Here is an 18,413-nt window from a genome sequence, read left to right on the forward strand (position 1 = left end):
TGGGTAAACAGAATGAATTCATGAAGGAGACAAATATATTTATCAAGTATTATGGATATAGGTACAGCTGGCACACAATGTGATAACATACATTTCACAGAACCATTTAATAAATCAAAATTGACTCACTATATTAACTTGATGAATATTTACCAGGCACCTACTATGTAAAGTACACACCACTATGGAGAATACAAAAAGCAAGGCCCCTGTTCTCAGAGTTTATTATTTAATAATTTATATATTTGGGTCCAGTTGTTTTGGCTATTCTGCTTGAATACTGTGCAACTATATTAATCCCTTGACAAAAACATCAGGGCTATTGTCTCCATTACAATTTTTTTTTAAACCCTTACCTTCTGTGTATTGGCTCCTTGGTGAAAGAGTGGTAAGGGTGGGCAATGGGGGTCAAGTGACTTGCCCACGGTCACACAGCTGGGAAGTGTCTGAGGCCGGATTTGAACCTAGGACCTCCTGTCTCTAGGCCTGACTCTCAATCCACTGAGCTACCCAGCTGCCCCTCTCCATTACAATTTAATAACTATGAAGAGGGATTGCATTTCTAGGTGTTTTAAATCATTGCCCTCTATCATGTTTTCACAATCTGCACGCTTCCAACTTATACTATTCCCAAGTTGATTCTCTCTTTTCCTCATTCAGAGTAAGAAAAGGAATATTCTCTGCTTATTTTACTTTTTTTTTTTTTTAACATTTTTAAACCCTTAACTTCTGTGTATTGGCTCATAAGTGGAAGAGTGGTAAGGGTGGGCAATGGGGGTCAAGTGACTTGCCCAGGGTCACACAGTTGGGAAGTGTCTGAGGCTGGATTTGAACCTAGGACCTCCTGTCTCTAGGCCTGGCTCTCAATCCACTGAGCTACCCAGCTGCCCCTTCTTTCACTTTTTAAGGCGTAAGAGCAAGAGTCATCCAAAGATGATACTAATTTTCATGAGAGGAGCACAATTCCAGTGATGACTTTTTTAATTCACAAGGAACTGAATTGTGGCACTGATGATAAGATATAGTCCAGCTCTGTACTATACTTACTATGTTCCAAGGATTTTAGTCAGTAAATAAGGAATGGTCATGGAATGTGCCATTATGCTAGGGGAAGGGGAAGCAAACTCAAGATTGTATTTAATGCTTCCTTTTCCTTCAGTGTTCGGTGGATTAGCTTTCAATGTTACACAATAAAGTTTAACTATTCTTCCTGGAAATACTTGCTGAAGGAGGAATCCATTTATTGAGAAAGTTTATATTAATAAAAAAATTTTTAAAAAGTGCTTGTAACTGGGGCTTGTTTAGATTTGGGAATATAACTGCTCACAGAAGTGTTAAGAAGCTTTTTTTTGTTAAGCTGTAACATGCATAGTTTAATACAACAAAAATATTTTAAGTGAAAAGTAATAAACTGAACAATAAGCACTGGAAGCAAAATACTTTCCATTGGAAATGTGTTAGGATGAATAAAGGGCTTAGTTGCCATCTTACTGCAATTTTCTTATGTGTTACTAGCTTACAGACATGTTTTCTGTAATCATGCAGATGTGGGCAGAACTTCGCATGATTAAATAAACGAAAAGTCCATTTACTGCAGAGACTTATTTCACAAGGTAGCCAATTAGGCTTAGAGAAAAAAAACTATTCGAGAAATTCTCCATGTGTTTCTAAAGTTCATTTTAGAAACCATGAACCTTAAGCTTCTCCTCCTTGACAATGCCAACCTTAGGAGAAACTGGCAAATATTCTTTTTCTGGTCACTTTGAAGTTGATAACCTCACCATATGCAGGGTGTTCAATCACAGTACCATTACAAGCAAATTTCTTTTTGAAAACTTCCACAAGTTTCTTTTTGTCATAATTATCTGTAATTCCCTGAACAGTGGTCAGTGTCTTTCTGCCATTTCATTGTTGGATTCTTATATGAATATAATCCTCAGTCCCTGCTGGGAGTAGGTTGCACCCTTAGTTGTATTAGCAAAGGGGTCGAAAGATTGAAGCTTCTTGGATAGTGGACATGCGATATGAAAGACTGGTGAGGGGATAAAATGCTCATGGGGTGCGCCAGGGAAGACCTTGTGTCAGGAGGCCGCCAGGGCCAGGAAGGTGAGATAAATAAAGGCGAGCAGGCAGCCAGCTAGGAACGGAGGCGGGTGGAGGGTGACTATGTAGGCAGCCAGGCGGAGGCTAAGGCAGACAGCAGAGGCGAGGAGTGGAGCAGACAGCGGTGGCGCTGCAGATTCTCCCAGTCTGTACTTCTTTTTTCATCTACTAGCTTGTAAACTGGGCAGCTAACCTAAACTGAAATCAGAAAGACTCCGCTTCCTGAGTTCAGATCTGGCCTTAGACACCTACTAGCTGTGTGACCCTGGGTAAGGCTCTTAACCCGATTTGCCTAAATTTCCTCATCTCTCAAACAAGCTGGAGAATGAAAAGGCAAACTATTCAAGTATCTTTGCCAAAAGGGGTCAGGTAAGAGCCAGATATAACTGAAATGACTGAACAACAACAACCAACAGTAATCTCCAATGCCCAGTTCGGTGTTTTGCAAACAGAAAATATTTAGTGTTTAAGGAACTTAGTTTAGATATATTTTTATTTAGTAAGGGAAGGTTTTATGTCATTTCTATAAAAAATGCATAGAGATCTTTTTTGTTTGTAATTATTAGCTTTCACATGAAAAACAAAATCATTAGATAGGAAAGCATCTTGATGATTGACCAATTGGAGAAAACAGAAAAAAATTTTTTTAATTAGAAAGAAAAAAAAGGATTGTACATTCCCTGCTTCCAATTCTAAAAAAAAAAAATAAATAATAATTGTAAAACCCCAGAGTATCCCAAAAGTTTAGTTCTCATTAATCCTTGGGGGTACAACTCTAAATGAAATAGACACAAGCCCGTTTTTAACTATAGCCATAAAATCTAGGGTTGGTCACTACAAACTAAAGGTCAGAAACAGATTATTTTCTAAAATGTATTTAATTGAATTTAAAAGAAAAAAAGCCACATATCCTTTTAGTTGTATAGTTGACAAAGTACTGGGAGTTTTTTTTTTTTTGTTTGTTTTTTTATGTCCTCCCTTCTATTTGTGGATATTTGATTCGATGACAAAATTTGGATTCCTAAAAGAGAAGATATAGCATTGCCCTGAGTGTAAGGAGTTGTAGGATCTAGTCACATATGAAAGGAGCAATATTTACTAGGCTCCTGTTAATACAGACTTGACTAGTTTCCCTAAACAATTACCTTGGCTGGGAAAATTTTTTCTGAGATCCTAGTTCTCATAGGTAAGGCTAGTTTTCCATAAAAGGTAATTAATTGAAACTGTCCCTGAAACTTAATTGGTCCAGGGAACTAAGGCTTCATGGTGGCTTAAGTACAAAAGGTATCACATGAGAAGTGAGGAATAGCTTTGTCAGATCTACACATGGGCAGGCAAACTGCTCTGTGGAATCAGTGCCCTTGGCCTGGGTGAATGTCTTTTTCATGAAATGGTAAAATAAATAAGTTTTTGTTAATGAAAGATAGTACTAAGTATCTCATTTTGTTCCAGTCCTAAACGTGTGTCTTGAAGTAGATGTAGCCAACAATATCACACTTGGGTCATTTACTAGCTGTATTGGGCAAGTCACTTCAATTCAGTTGAGAAATAGTTAATGAGTATTTACTATGTGCCAGGCACTGTGCTAGAAGTTCAGGCTAACAGACAAAAATAGAATTCTCCCTCCATCGAGCAGCTCACATTCTACCAGTAGAGACAGCATGGACACCATATAAGTATATGCAAAATATGTACAAAATAAATACAAGAAAATTTTTGAGGGGTGTGGGGCAAGAAGCACCACAAGGAAAATGGAATGAGAATACTAACAACTGTGGAAACCAACAAAAATTTATCACGAAACTTTTGTGTGCTAGGTATGTGAAGTCTTGTTCTGGGCAATGGGGCTACACAAAAATGAATAAATAGTTCAAGGGAGTTATGTCTTATTGTGGGAAAGAAACCACATGTAAACACACAAATTTATATGATAATTTGGGGAAGGAACTAGCAGTGACAGGTAGATAAGGAAAGGCTTTATGAGGGACACAGAAATAGAGTGGGGCCTTGAAGGAAGCTACTTAATCTTCTAGATCTTAGAGGATTAATCGGTAAAACGAAGGGGCTGGTCTAGCTGATTTTTAATTATCTCCTAGCTCTGCATTTTGATAGAGGAGGATGCAGGGGAGGGAAAGAATTTTATCTTAGAATTAAGGATCTCATTTTGAGCTGAATAGCACTTAGCATATTTAAGTTAAATTAATATTTAACATTAAATAAACATTCTGGTATCCTCTTAAAAATTTCTTTTTTTTAAAAAGAAAGATGGATTTTTACAATAGCAACAATGAATGGTTCTTAAAATTACTGCTGGGACCAGGGACATGCTAGACCATAAATGTCATTCATAACTGCATAAAAAAGAAAAATGGTTATCTATCTTTTGCCAACAGAAAAAGGGTACCTGTATGTATTTAGGGCACCACAGAATTCAGCTCTCCAGTTCAAATCTTCTTTGTGATTTTGCTAACAGTTTTTCAATAAAGAAGAAACCACCAGTTCTAGAGGCTATCTATTCCATTTGGGTATATTTCTCATTCCTGAGGAGTTTTTCCTTATGTTAAAAGTAAATTCATCTCCACAATTTCTACCCATTACTCCTAGTGCTGTCCGTTAGAATGCAATCTATGTGGTAAGCTGAGACTGTCCCGAGACTGCCTGTGTTTGGAACTGCTTGAGTAAATCAGTCTCTTTTAAGTGTTGTTGGCATGGATTGATCTCCCTAGGAAAGACTCTGAACTAGTAGAACAGGAATTCGTAACGTAAGGGATACATATCTGGGTGTACAAGAAGTTTGTCAAAGAAGAAGAGTACAGTGAATATTTGATAGATGACTGTATTATTCTATTGAAATATTCCCAAAGTGGTAATAGGAGCAAAACATTTTGTAGAAGGCTAGAGCAGGGTGGGAAAAGGAGGAAGAGTTGGATTGCATCTAAAAAATTGGAAAGTGACAGTTGAAGGAATAAATCCTACTGACCAAAACCAGATGAATGTGGGCTTTAAAAATAAAACCTTTTAGCTGAAAAAAAAAATCAGCAACAACTCAGTAAAAGATTAGCTAACTGATCTCTCCAAGAATCAGAAACTCCAGAATTGATTTGCATTTGAAGAAGTTATAAATATGCTCAGAGGTTTTACTTCTTCTAATTATGACAACTTATGTGCATCAGGATTCTTAGTCCTCTTCTCAAATCCGAAGCAGTAATCGAAGGCTGAACATGATATGCAGGCATTCTTTCAAAAACACTTAGAATGAAACTGTTGATTTACAAGAAATAGCATCAAAGATCTCACTATTATTGATCTGTGTTCTGAAAAACATTTAAGAATTTTATGATACTAAAAATGTTATGTACAGAATGGTTTTTGTCATAAAAAATTAATCCTTATATGCATAAGAATGGTAAATAATAACTTAATTCTTTTCATATTGAATAAGAAATATGGAAAGGTTTACTGAAAGCCAAGAGGTCTGGGGACTAAAAAAGATTGGGAATTGCTGTCCTAGATAAATAAATTTTTGGCTTGTCAATCTATAGTTGTAGTTATCTCACTAAACTACATCTTTCTTGTGAGATATAGTCTGAACGCTCATGAAAGCTTACCACATGAGATATCTCAGAACAAGTGCAAGGCTTTTCTCTAATAATGCAGAGATTGGCAGATGAATACCAGGGTCAAGCATCACATCCCTTACTCTGGATTATGCAGCCCATGAAAAAGACATTTCTAGTTACAAAAACGGATACAAAGAGTAGGTTTTACTTACCAAGTAGGAACCTAATAAGGTCCCAAAAATTAGTCCATTTTGTATGTGTATGACAAGATGGCAATTTGATTATTAGAAATGATATATAATGTCACATACAGAAACCTGTTTAGATAATTTTTGATTGTCTATGATAAACTTTAAGTCTTACGTACAGACACAGGATTTCTTTTCTAGCAGCCAGCTAATGTGCTTAAGAAATGCAACAAATTTAAACCTAAGTAAAATATATTTTAGGAAAACAAATATGCTGTTACTAAAAATAAAACAAAACAAATAAAACATTTGACTCATGTTTAATTTTTGGATTATTAATCCCACTGGAACAAGATCTTGTATAGAACTTTAAAAGAGTTCATCAATGACTATTTCTAAAAACATGTGGGCATTTTGGGGTGATACTTTTAATAAGTGAAAACTAATTAGCAATATTTTTTATCTCATATTTACATATTAGTTGCAAGTGCTTAAGAAGGAGGTTTTACTTAAGAGAATAAACCTTAGTTACATTAAATAGTTATGTTAAATTAAATCACACTTAACTTTTAAACCCAATCATCAAAATCTCCCCATCCACAATATTTAAGATATTTCAGGAGTCCTCAATCTCTTTTTTTCTGTTATAATTTAGGTAGCATTGGTTCTCATTAGGTGAAAGTTCAGATTTTCACTTATTTTTTTTTTGAGAGGAATTAATGTCCTTATAATTGGAGAAAAGTTCTCTTTTTGTTTGCCAGTTTTAGATCTTCAACTCTAAAGTCACCCAAAGATAAGCATGTTCAGGTCTAATGTGTATGGATTATATGCATTGTTGACCGTAGGATTCAATAACTGTTGCTTCAACTTACTTTAAGAGCAATTCATTTAGGAAATGAAAAACATTTTCACACTTCTGTTCTACCTACTGAGCAAAAGAAGTTTGATGAAAGAGGCCTTAAAAATTTCCTAAATTATTGACTTAGGTCATATTTGGGCTTCTCTCAAGAAATAAATCATTCAATGACAGCTGAGATAAGGAAATCTTAAAAAAAAGAAACAATAATTGATCCATATAAATTTTAAATTATTGAATTTTGAATTTGGATGTGTAAATACAAGTATATGCAATGTAACTTGCAAAATGACAAAGGGAAAAAAACTTAAAGGAAATTCAGTTTTCAAATTCTAAGAAAAGTTACCCAATTCTGTGAATACAAATATATAAATTTATCTTCAGATTGAAGTTGTTGAAAATGTTGAGGAAAATGCAAGACTTCTAACTCCACTTTCCACCCCACCCTGTATTCCCCAATTTTAGGAAGAAATTTTAAACTGGGGGGAAAACAATAAGACCAGTTACCTTCATTACTGGTTGAGCAAAATACTTGGCGCTCCAATCACAGAATCCTGTCTGCATTGTGGCCGAAATGAAACTTTTGTGTCCAACAGTGTCATCTGCATCATCAGTAGTCTTCCATGAGGAGAGATAGAAAGCATAAAGAAATAATTTAGTAAACTGTCATCCAAGAAAATCATTTCTATGTGCCTCTTTCTGTTATTTTCTATTACTTTCATTTCTCCAATTAAAAACTGACATTTCTGTAACCTCCTATCATTCCATCTTTTCCATGCCTCAACTCCCCTAAACCCATTCTTTGCCCTCATTAATTTCTGAATCATTATATACAAAAATCATTATTCCTTCACTCACTTTATTTTTTTCTATTCTCAAATCCCTTCACCCATTGTCTTATTACTATAAACCCTTTACCAAACCTCAGCCCTGCATTATTCTCATTACCTATCTCCTAAACTCCTATTCACATGATGCTGAATAACATATCATAAATTTATGTAGCCCAACTTCATCTGGGGTTTTCTTGCAGCAAGGAAATTTCTTTAATTTTCCCTAATTGCTTCCCAATTTTATTCCTCACAAAGGTTTTTTTCAAGTATTCCCTTCTTTCCTTAAAATTCCTAAACCTTTAACCTTTGCCCACATCCAGCTGAGGATCTGCCTTCTTACTTTACTGAGAAAATTGAGGCCATCTGAGATAAGCTTCTTCTTTTTCCATTCTCTTCATTTCAAAACTTTATATATAAACCTCAATTTTCTTGCCTTTCCTTCAGGTTTCCACAAAGATGCAGGCTCTCTCCTTGTCAAGGCCAACTTTTCCTTGATTATATATACTCTTTTCTTTCTTGAGTAGACTGAAATCTTAGTCATTCTTCTCTTCAATACCCAGTCTTCAATATCTTTCTTCCTACCGGTCCCTTCTCTACTTTATTCATTAATACTCAAATCTCTTCTTTGTATTCTTAAAAAAAACCTTCATTGCACCCTAGCAGCCTCTTGAGGTATCGTCCTATAACTTTTTTCTCTTTCTTAGCCAAGTTTGTAGCAATTGCTGTATACATTCTCTGCTTCTATTTCCCTCCTTTTCCCATCCACCTTTTACAATTTGGCATATGAACTAAAATCACTTAACTGAAACTGATTTCCTCAAGGATCTAAATTTTAGGATTTATATATATATGCTTGTTGCTTCTGACATTAGAACATAAACTTCTCATGAATATTGGTTGTTTCCTTTTCTGTATGTCTATCCTCAGTACCTAACACTGTGCCTGGAACACAGTATTGCTTAATAAATACTTGCTGACTGATTCCTTAATGATAAGCAACTAGAGTTGGAAAATCCAGAAGAGGAGATAAAATGAAAAAGAACAATTCCTACAGATAATATCTGAAACCCAATTATGGTGGCAGTCTTGGTGATGTCTTTATGTTGGAACAATCAAACAAAATGTCTGTTGTTAGCTATACTCCATGCCAAAATAGGAATCCAGAAATGTTAGCCAATGATAAATTCAAACACAAGCTTACATCTGGCTTCCTTTCTTGCTTAGATTGGCAGATGAAACAGCAGCTGCCATTATGTCAGGTTTCATCCACAGGAAAGCTAAGTGTCACACTTGGTACCATTTGGCAGTCTACTACTGAGCAGCCTGGGCATGGAGTAGCAGTTGGTGTTCTGAATTAGGACAAGGTACAGTTGCTGAATGGCATTGGTAAAACTTTGTCCACTATCTGCCAGCATCATGTCTGGCTAGTATGATAGCCACTTTTTAATCTCCTGGGCACAATGATTCTCTCTAGTTATTTTCCTTTTTCCCTTTTCATCAGTGGACTCTACACTTGTTCAGGAGTATAGAATGTATCACACAGATACAATCATACTACAGACCTATTTGTTTCAGGTAGATGTATTTTATTTTTCTTGAAATCTCTTTTCAGTCCCAGTAACCTTGACATAGGAAGTCAGAAAAAGGTCACAAATATTTGTTAAGAATAATTTTATGATCACGTAGGAGACATGATCCTGAAAAACAAGGTATTCGTATGCAAATAAAAACATGAAGTTGTCTTTTAAGAATGTCTTTTGAACTGTGCTGAGAAGGAAATAGTACCAGTTTATGCAGAGCAAGTGCATGTTTAAAAAAGAATAAATAACCTGCTCAGATTAAATAGCTCTATTCGATAGCTATGGTTAATGTTGCCACATCAAGTTTTGCAAAATAATATTTTTCCAGGACGAGAAAAAGATCAATTTTATTATTTGGTTTAATTTTATGAAAATTACCAAGAATAGAAGAAATGAGACTGGTGGCGGCAGCAATAAGAATAATGCACATTGTAATATTCATAAAGGAGATGATAGTTCAAACAGGGAAGATGCATATGAACAAATGACAAAGAAAGGAAGGGATAATCTAAATGGACCAAGCAAGAGAGAAGACTTGGATGAGTTGTAGGAAATAATCTTAGCTTTGTTTGTTACAAATTGAATGACATAAAGTTAGTTAAATCCTGATACTCTTCTTCTAACACCTAAGAAATAGGTATATCAGCCTTTGATCAGGAACTAATTAAAATGGCTACAGAGGACTTACAGTAAAATAATGAGCCAAGGAGGTACTGACAAATATTAAAGGTTGTTGTTTTTTACCTGGTCTGGGCCTTTGTCAAACATTTTACGAGTCCTGGGGAACTGGTGGGAATGAGGTGTATACTGCACACCCATGGTGCCCACATTAGCTGGTCTGCCTGATGGTATGTCCCGACTGCCTGGCTGCTTAGTCACATCATTTGTCAGGCTGGAGCTGCTGGTACTTGATGTTGGAGGAGAGCCTCTGCCAGAGGGAGGAGTATAAGAGACAAACATGATGTTTTGCATAAAATTCACTTAAAGATAAAAGCTTTCATCATTACTCGCCTAGATGTCCTAGACACCCTAAAAGGCCTTTAGTTTAGCACCTAGCCTCTAAATATACATCCTCTTAAATGATTAAGCATTACTATGTAGTGAGACTATCAATACTAAGTCTTTTTCATAGAAATTTAGTATACCAGCATGTAGGCTAAGAACTAACTGAATTAATAGCTAAATAAATCATTTCTACTTTGATCACTAAAAAATATAGAATAATTTACTAAGTTTTATCTGCTTTTTCCATGCAATTAAACTGCTCCCTGAGAAAAAAAAACTGTCACCAGGAAAAAAAAAACCAAAAACTTTCTGTTAAGTGTTCTAATTGGGGTATACTGTTATTGACTTTTACAATTTTATAGAAATGCTAAGGGAACCTTTAATTGTTATATCATGGGCAAACAACACACTGACCTCAACTTGAAGAAAACCTCTGGGAATGAAGGAAGATATATTGGTGGGAAGGAGAGGGATAAAAGTGCAGAAGATGGAGACAGGGAAGAAAGAGACAAAGTAAAAAAGTATAATAAAAAATATATACATAACATTAGAAAGAGAATGCTAAGAGAAAAAAAAAAACCCAAGGGAATGAAGGACTCTAAACCAGTAAAACAACTTACCCAACTTGGTGAATGTGCATGCCTTTGTTGGTTGGACTAGCAGGAGCAGACTGAGTAAGTGAAGATGTGTCAAGGATGCGCTGAGGACGGGCATTGACAGTAGCCTATAGAAAAAAAAGGAACAAATACCAAGAGGGTTTAATTAATCAATTAGCAAGTATTTACTGAGAGTTCCTAAGTGCCCAAATACAATGAATCCCTCCTCCCAAGGAACTTACATTCTAATGGGGGAGATTACAAGGACTTAGATAAATAGAGGGAGTGAGGTGGGGACTAGGCCTGGGATTTCACTGGTGGAGGAAACTCCCAGTGAGCCCTACACCTATAGGGTGGCACCTTCTAGGTAACTTTTAATCTTCCAGAGTTGCCTAGGGAAGTGGGAGGGTAAGTGATTTACCCAGGGTCACACAGCATATAAGTATATATCCAGAATAAACATAATGAGGATAAATTTAAATTAACACACAGTCTTTAAACACCATATGGTTTGGTGGTGGTGGTGGTGGTGGCGGCTAGCAGTTTAGGAAATCAGGAAAGACTTCATCTACAATGTGTGGAGTGAGTTGTGGGTTGAAAGGAGAAGGTTTCTATGAGGAGGTAAGGAAGGAATACATTGGTCAAGGGTAATAATCCCTTCTTAGTTCATAAGATAAAAGTACAAGGTTATTTGCTACATTATTTTTGAATGGCTGTACAACTAACTACATACTAATAAGTTTTTAAAAAAAGAATTTTGACTATAAAAATACACGAGCTCTAATTGTTCACAAAACGCAATTTTTGATATTCACTTGCTTTATTATTTTAAAAATCTGAATTCAATCTTATGTAACAAATATTTATTAAACGTATACTCTGTACCTGGCTAACTTCTAAAAACTCTGTCCTAAGTGCTCGAGATGCAAAGACAAAATGAAAACAGCCTCTGTTCTAATGATCTACTAATTGTTCACCTGGGATCCAATAAGTCCTAATCATGGCAATTGTTAGAAAAATAGTTATGTTTAGACTTAGTCTAGATTTCTCATCACCTCTTGCTTGAACTACTGCAATGACCTCCTAAGAAGGCTCCTCTGTTTTCAGTACCCTCCTTACTTCTGCCTTTGAAAATTATATTCCCAAGGCAAGGCAAAGATCTGAACATGTCATTGCCCTGAACAAAAAATTTTTGTGGTTATTGCCTCTAGAATAAAATTCAAACACTTTACCCTGGCATTTAAAGCCATCTACATGTGGTTTTTACCTACCTTTTCCATCTTTAATTCATGATGCTATGTAATCATTGCACTCTCTATGTTCTCAGTCAAACTGGGTTACTAGCTGTTCCCTGAACTTGGCTTTCTACCCAGTTGTAAATCCTCTTTCTTTTCTCAAACTACTTTGCATTTATTTGTCTGCATATTCAAGCTTCTAGAACTGTTTTGTCCCAGTCTCGGTATCTCCTACACTAAGTACAGTACCTTATACATACTAGATGTTTGATAAATATGTTCAATTGAAAAAAAAAAGTTACAAAGTGGTTAAAAATGAAACAAAGTCAAGATTGCAAGGGGCGGGAAGGCTTCTAACTTTCTGGTCAATAGTGAGCTGTCCTGTCCTTCCTCAAATATTGCAAGATTACTTTGTTAGAAACTTTCTTTTGTTGGGGGCAGCTGGGTAGCTCAGTGGATTGAGAGCCAGGCCTAGAGATGGGAGGTCTTAGGTTCAAATCTGACCTTAGACACTTCCCAGCCCACTCCCTGGGCAAGTCACTTACCACTCTTCTGCCTTGGAATCTGTGAATTGATTAATACTGTGTATTGATTCCAAGGCAGAAGGTAAGGGTTTAAAAAAAAAAACACTTTCTTTTGCCCCATCACATATTAAACATATGTTATCATTATTTAAGTTTAGGACATGTCTTGTCTTCTTTCCTCCCTTTACTTGTGTGGGGGATGGATTAGAGGTTAGGAGAGATACTAATAATGAAATTATCATAATGATCTAGGAAAGATCATAAGTCTCTAAAGACAAAAGAAATATGAAAGCATCTGGAGGTGGGATAAGTATAAAAGAATGTAATGGAAAGCAATGTGAAATCTGAGGGCAAAAGTCTTCTTATGCAAACACAACTCACTAGATGTAAATGGAAGTACTTGAATTGAAGGCTACTTCCCATCCTTACTTTTTATGGCTGTACTTTCTTTAAAGAGAGATTTGTCTGAAGCTAATTCTCAACTTTCATTTCTCCTCCCTGCAACACCTCCTTCCTAGATGCCTGAGTTCTCATACCACTTTTGCTTTCAGATAAATTCTCTTCAACATTGTGGTTCTCATTTTGAGGAGGTATAGGTAGTGGCAGACTCATTATAATACTGTACATCATGAATTCTTCAAAAAGGAAAATGCAGACTCTTTATGCTCTGAAGAACAAAGCTGGGCACCTGAGCTGGCCTTCGAATGTATTATTTGCTTCTGCTCTTGTTCAAAACCATATGAGTACTATGACTCCTGCTCCTTCTTGAAAATGTAGCTTTTTTAAAGAATTATTTTACCTTTGCTGTGAATGGAACAAAGTTGATTATGGCTTGGAAATAATGACTTGAAAAAACAAAGAGAAGATATATGGTATCTTATAACAGTACCTAACTAAGATTGTAGTTATGCTAGAAATTCATTGAGTGGGACTAATGTCCAAAGCTGATTTGTATTCATCAAAGGTGATTTGTATTCACTTAGCTCCTTTAAAGAGATTTATAAGATCCTTGGAGAATCTAGGCTGAGAGGGACAACTACAATAAGGGTTCTACTATTTTTTTTCTTGAAGAGAAAAAGAATTTATCTTGTACTGCCAAACAAGCTCTCGTGTCTCAGTTCTGTGATTTAGTAATGTGAGAAAACACTTGTTCATCTTAAAATAATTTACTTCATGCCACAAATTTTTTTCTTTCTTTATCAAAAATACTTAACACAGGTTTTTGCTTACAGCCTGATTTTTTTTTTAATGTGTGTATAGTAGGAATAGTTACTTTGAATACCTGCCCCAGGTTGAAATGGCATAGACTAGGAATTGCTTTTAAATGTTCACATCTGAATGTGTGCAATATGTACTAGGGAAGTATCTGAAAGGGTAATTAAGCCTCAAGCCTTCTGAGGGAGCAGCTTGATGGAGCCATCCTGAGAAGTTGCTTCATTAATGAGTCATGCCCATGAAGCTATACTTAAAAGAATCCAAGGCTTTCTATAATTGTATCCAACTGTGTTGCCATTAGCATCTGGAGAAACCAGAGCAGTCCATCATTTTCATTCTTGTTTTTATTTTCTCTATTTTATGAGTTCAAGACATTTTCATCAAATTTACATTGATGCTAAAACCTATAGATGAGGGGGAAACAGTCAGTGGTGTAAAACTTCCTTCCTCTGGGGCTTGTAGTGTTTGAAATTCCAACACAGAAAAAAAATTGTGCCAGCTTAAGACTTGGCACCCAGGAGAGCAGGACTTCTTTGTTTCATGATTTAATATAGATTTAGAAGCCTGAGGTCTGCTTTAGGGTTATAAATCGTAGGGAAATGATAAACAAATAAGACTGTTTATTGGCAAGTGGATTGCCTTTTTTTATAAACCTAGATTTTGCAAAGATTTTTCTTTTCTAGCAGTTTTAGGGGAGGAGTTCAGACCCACTCTGGACACCCAAAGTCATCAGGTTTCAAAGAACCTTATGACACCCAAAGAGAATGATGATCCAGTTGTAAGGGACACAGCTGAAGAAACAAAGATTGTCAGATTTAGAAAAAAACTATTTAATAAGACCTTGAACTAACAGCTTCCTACACATATCTACTCCTTCCCAAATAAATAACTCATCTTCCAAGAAATCTAATTTTTCATTCATAAATATCAATTGGTAGTTAAGAACTTTGGAAAGGTAATCATAGATTTAAAATGAAAGACAAATTAATTATAAAATCTTTCATTTAAATTGCAACAGAGCTTCCAGAATTCAGTTCAACAAACATTTATTAAATCTGCATGCTGTGTGCAAAGCATTATGCTGTCAGAATTGGGGGAAAAACAAAGTTTAGGTAAGATAAGGTTCTTGGCTCACAGGATGACTGAGACACAAAATATTATAATAGAAAAATAATATATCAGAGAGCTACAAAATGCTATTTGGGCAGTAAAAGGAGGTTGCTAATGTCACACATGAAATAATGTTTCTTAATATTATAAATAAAAGTTTCCATGGCAGAAGAGTGTAAGCTCCTTGAAGGTAGAGGCTGTTTTAATTTTTGTCTTTGTATCATGGGTCCCTAATATAGTAAGAGACACTAAGAAAGCACTAAATAAATGTAGATAGAATTGAATCATTGCTATAAACTGGGAAACAGATTTTTGGACCCCCCCCCCAAAAGAATTATCTCCACAATAAGCCTAAGATAGGTTTTTAGTATTAAATCTATCCAACATAAATTCTTTTGAGTCAAATTCTTCAGTTTTTCTCTCAAGTATGCAAATTGACCATTTCACACCTCTTCACCCTACTCACAAAGTCTGAAGAGAATCTTATTTCAGATAAAGGGGAGAAACTTAAACTAAAAAAAATGTCGACAATTTCATTTCACATTACTCATTTGGGAATAATTTTTGACTGCTCTTCTCCATGCTTTCAGGAAAGTGGTTGAAAGCGGAGGAAGTGTACTTTTGATGTTCAACTGGAAAACTTCACCAAAATTCAGAAACCTTTCAATTACTTAAGGAATATAAAAGCTCAAATAACCACTGCCTTAGACAGTGACTCATTACCCAAAGTTCTCAGACATTCAAGAGATGATCCCACTCTGAATGCTCCATTCCATTCTATTCTGTGGATTCATCAGCCCCCACAATATCTGCAATGAAGTCCTAATAAGAAAAATGAGTGGGAGTTACTGGGTTCTTAACTATTTCTCTACTTCAGGGCCTCCCAACATCACTAAGGAGTAAGATTTCAACCTTGGATGAATGGCTTTTTGGTTTTTCCTGGTTTCTTTTATAGCAGTACTCTTCTAGAGCATTGCTGTTCTTTTAGAAAATTAAAGTAATCTTACTTAAAGTTTTCTGAAAGCAAACTCCTTAATGACTACCTCTGATTGATCTGACAAATAAGACTGATAAGGAGCACTTTACTGGTTCAGTTAATGTCTATTACTTTTACTTAGAGCAATAATATTGTCAACCTCAAATAGAAACCGGGTCACTGATACACAAGGATCCCTGCAAGAGAAAACTATGTGTAAACATTATCTATGTTCTGCTGCATTTTTATTTATTTTATTACATATTTCCCAATTATATTTTAATCTGGTTTGGTTGGAGGTGTGTCAGTATGTGTGTATGATACCTAGAGGCAATTTGGCATAGTGAATAGAGAGCATGTCTCAGAGCCATTAAACCTAGATCTTTATATACTGTGATCCCACACAGTTAATTTCTCAGTTTTCTAGGTAATTCTCTAATACTCTAAATTTCAGACAAGGTGTCAACCTGCATGGTGGAAGGAGTTCCCTCATCTGGGAGTTTCCTACACCAATGAAATTAAAGGTTCAGTTCTTATCCCTATTCTTGATTTTATTTTATCAGTCTTTTGTAAGAGAAATCTTAACTATTTTATTTATTTTAAGGAGATCTAAGGTAAAATATTTATTTCAAGAAAGTAGGACAGATAAGGAGGAGTTGCCTAGGAGATACTTTCAGATTCCTGTCCTCAGTGGACTGGGTGATCCCTGAATCTGAGGGGATGAGAACCCATTCGTAACTTTTCCTTCTCAATTCTTGCTTGTGCTTTTCTAAGTCTATTTTATCCTGAGTTTATCCACTTTAATATATGGCACTACTGAATTCTTTAAGTATTTTGTGGCTATCAATGAAACACTTGAGTTGTTAGCTATCCTTTTTTCCTATGTGATTGGCTCATTTCCCTTTCTGATCATATTTATCCTTGTGAATGTCCTCTGTTCCATATTTCCCACAAATCCTTGAGGTTTTGGCCAGTTAGACCAATATAGAATCTTTCCATTTTCTTTTGGGTCACCTGAAATTCCCCTTGTCCCCAAGACCAACAAGTTTCCTGAATGGCAGCCATCAGAAAAAGAATATGGTGGTAAAAAAGATTATTTACATAGTTACTGTTATGGTTGGACTGCTTGTGACATTTTTGTGTTTAATATACTTCTAAAGATATTGAGAGATATATTATTTTAGAATTGTACCTTGTTTGACGGACTCTAAAAGTTTTTTTTCCCCAGACAGTAGAATCTTATGGTTTTATGGGCAAGTTATTCCTTGTGCATTTCTGTTATCCATTTTAAAATTAGCATTAATGTGCAAATCCCTCTTTGAATCCCCATTCTTTTGAAGTCTTTGCCCTTTCAAGATATCTTTAAAAATGAACTCTGAATCCCTTTAAAATTATGTTCCCTTTGGCATAGCTTTCTTCTGTATATATCTGTTAAGGCCCAGTAGCTCTTTCCAACTTCATTTTTTCAAGTATTATTACCATTTATTTCAATAATACACTGTATACTTAGGTGTCATACTCCAAATAAAGTACTTTTACTTTCATCACTGATTAAAAACACCAAAGATATACCTGAAGATTTATTTCACTTAATGCCCATTTGTTATCCACTTACTAGTTCTCTTAATTTCCTAGCCCAGAGGTCTTCTTGACAAACTCTGCATGGTACTTTACCCTCAATTACAAAAAATTGTGAGGTGATAATATCTTCTGTTATTATGCTATAATAGAAAAAGCACTGGATGCAGACTCAGAAGACTTGGATATGAATCTCAGTTTAGATATTTATTAGCTATTGACCACTGGGAAGTTACTTACCTTTTTTTAATTCCTACAAATGGAGAAAATAATATTCATACTACCTTACTCACAGAGTTGTAAGGTTTATGAATCTTGAAGAAAGTAATCAACCAAGAGAAATTTATTAAGTGATACTATGTGCCAGGCAGGGTGCTGGGTGCTGGGTGTAAATACCAAGAAGAAAACTATTCCTATTCACCAGGAGCTTACATTCTAATGGAGAGAGAACAAATACCTATAGAAATATATGCCGCATCAAGAAGTGAACAATGCAGAGGGGTTGGTTTTAGCAGAAGGGTCACCTCTTTGTCAGAAACTTGGGAAAAGGAGGAGAGAGGGTGGAATGACATCAAGGGGTTTTGAGATGCTGATGGAGAAAAGAAGGCGCTCACCTCAATTTTCTCAGTAAAGTAAGAGGCAAGGTCCAAGAGGAGGTTTGGAATAGCTGCTGTGGGAGGTGAAATAGGAATCAGTTAGGGAGGAATATATAAATTGAAGCACGAGACAAATGTGAGTAATTATTATCGTGTTGTAGTGTTTAATAAATGAGTCTTGCCCTCTAAATTGGTGTTGTCTGTGTTGTCCTTGGCTGCCAGATCTTTCTGATTGGCAAAAAGAAAAAGTTCTCGATAGATTCCATAGTTTCTAAAATCTTTTCATCCTCATTTTGGTGACTATTTTGTTATCAGTTAAAAGTTCCTAAGAAATAGTGATAGGGCCATTATCTTTTGCTTAAACAGGTGTTAGGAGCTTCTACAATGTAAATAATGCCATTCTGTATCTTTATCCCTTCTTCTATTTTGACACTGATTTTGACCTTTTTTAAACTAGT

At 35.6% G+C, this 18,413-nt stretch overlaps 1 protein-coding gene and 1 pseudogene across 2 annotated transcripts in view; both read right to left on the reverse strand.

Moving 5' to 3' along the window:
• Positions 1 to 18,413, reverse strand: part of RPTOR (regulatory associated protein of MTOR complex 1) — a 547,237-nt gene that overhangs the window by 73,863 nt on the left and 454,961 nt on the right. For both annotated transcript variants that reach the window (XM_044676205.1, XM_044676204.1), the window contains 3 exons: positions 10,746 to 10,849; positions 9,865 to 10,048; positions 7,215 to 7,325 (listed from right to left, as the gene is read on the reverse strand). In XM_044676205.1, the coding sequence (XP_044532140.1) occupies positions 7,215 to 7,325; positions 9,865 to 10,048; positions 10,746 to 10,849 (399 nt within the window). The remainder of the gene's footprint in view (positions 1 to 7,214; positions 7,326 to 9,864; positions 10,049 to 10,745; positions 10,850 to 18,413) is intronic.
• On the reverse strand, positions 1,680 to 2,268 carry LOC123244574 (annotated as a pseudogene).

The sequence above is a fragment of the Gracilinanus agilis genome, chromosome 4 (assembly GCF_016433145.1).
Source record: "Gracilinanus agilis isolate LMUSP501 chromosome 4, AgileGrace, whole genome shotgun sequence".
NCBI classification, from domain to species: Eukaryota; Metazoa; Chordata; class Mammalia; order Didelphimorphia; family Didelphidae; genus Gracilinanus; species Gracilinanus agilis.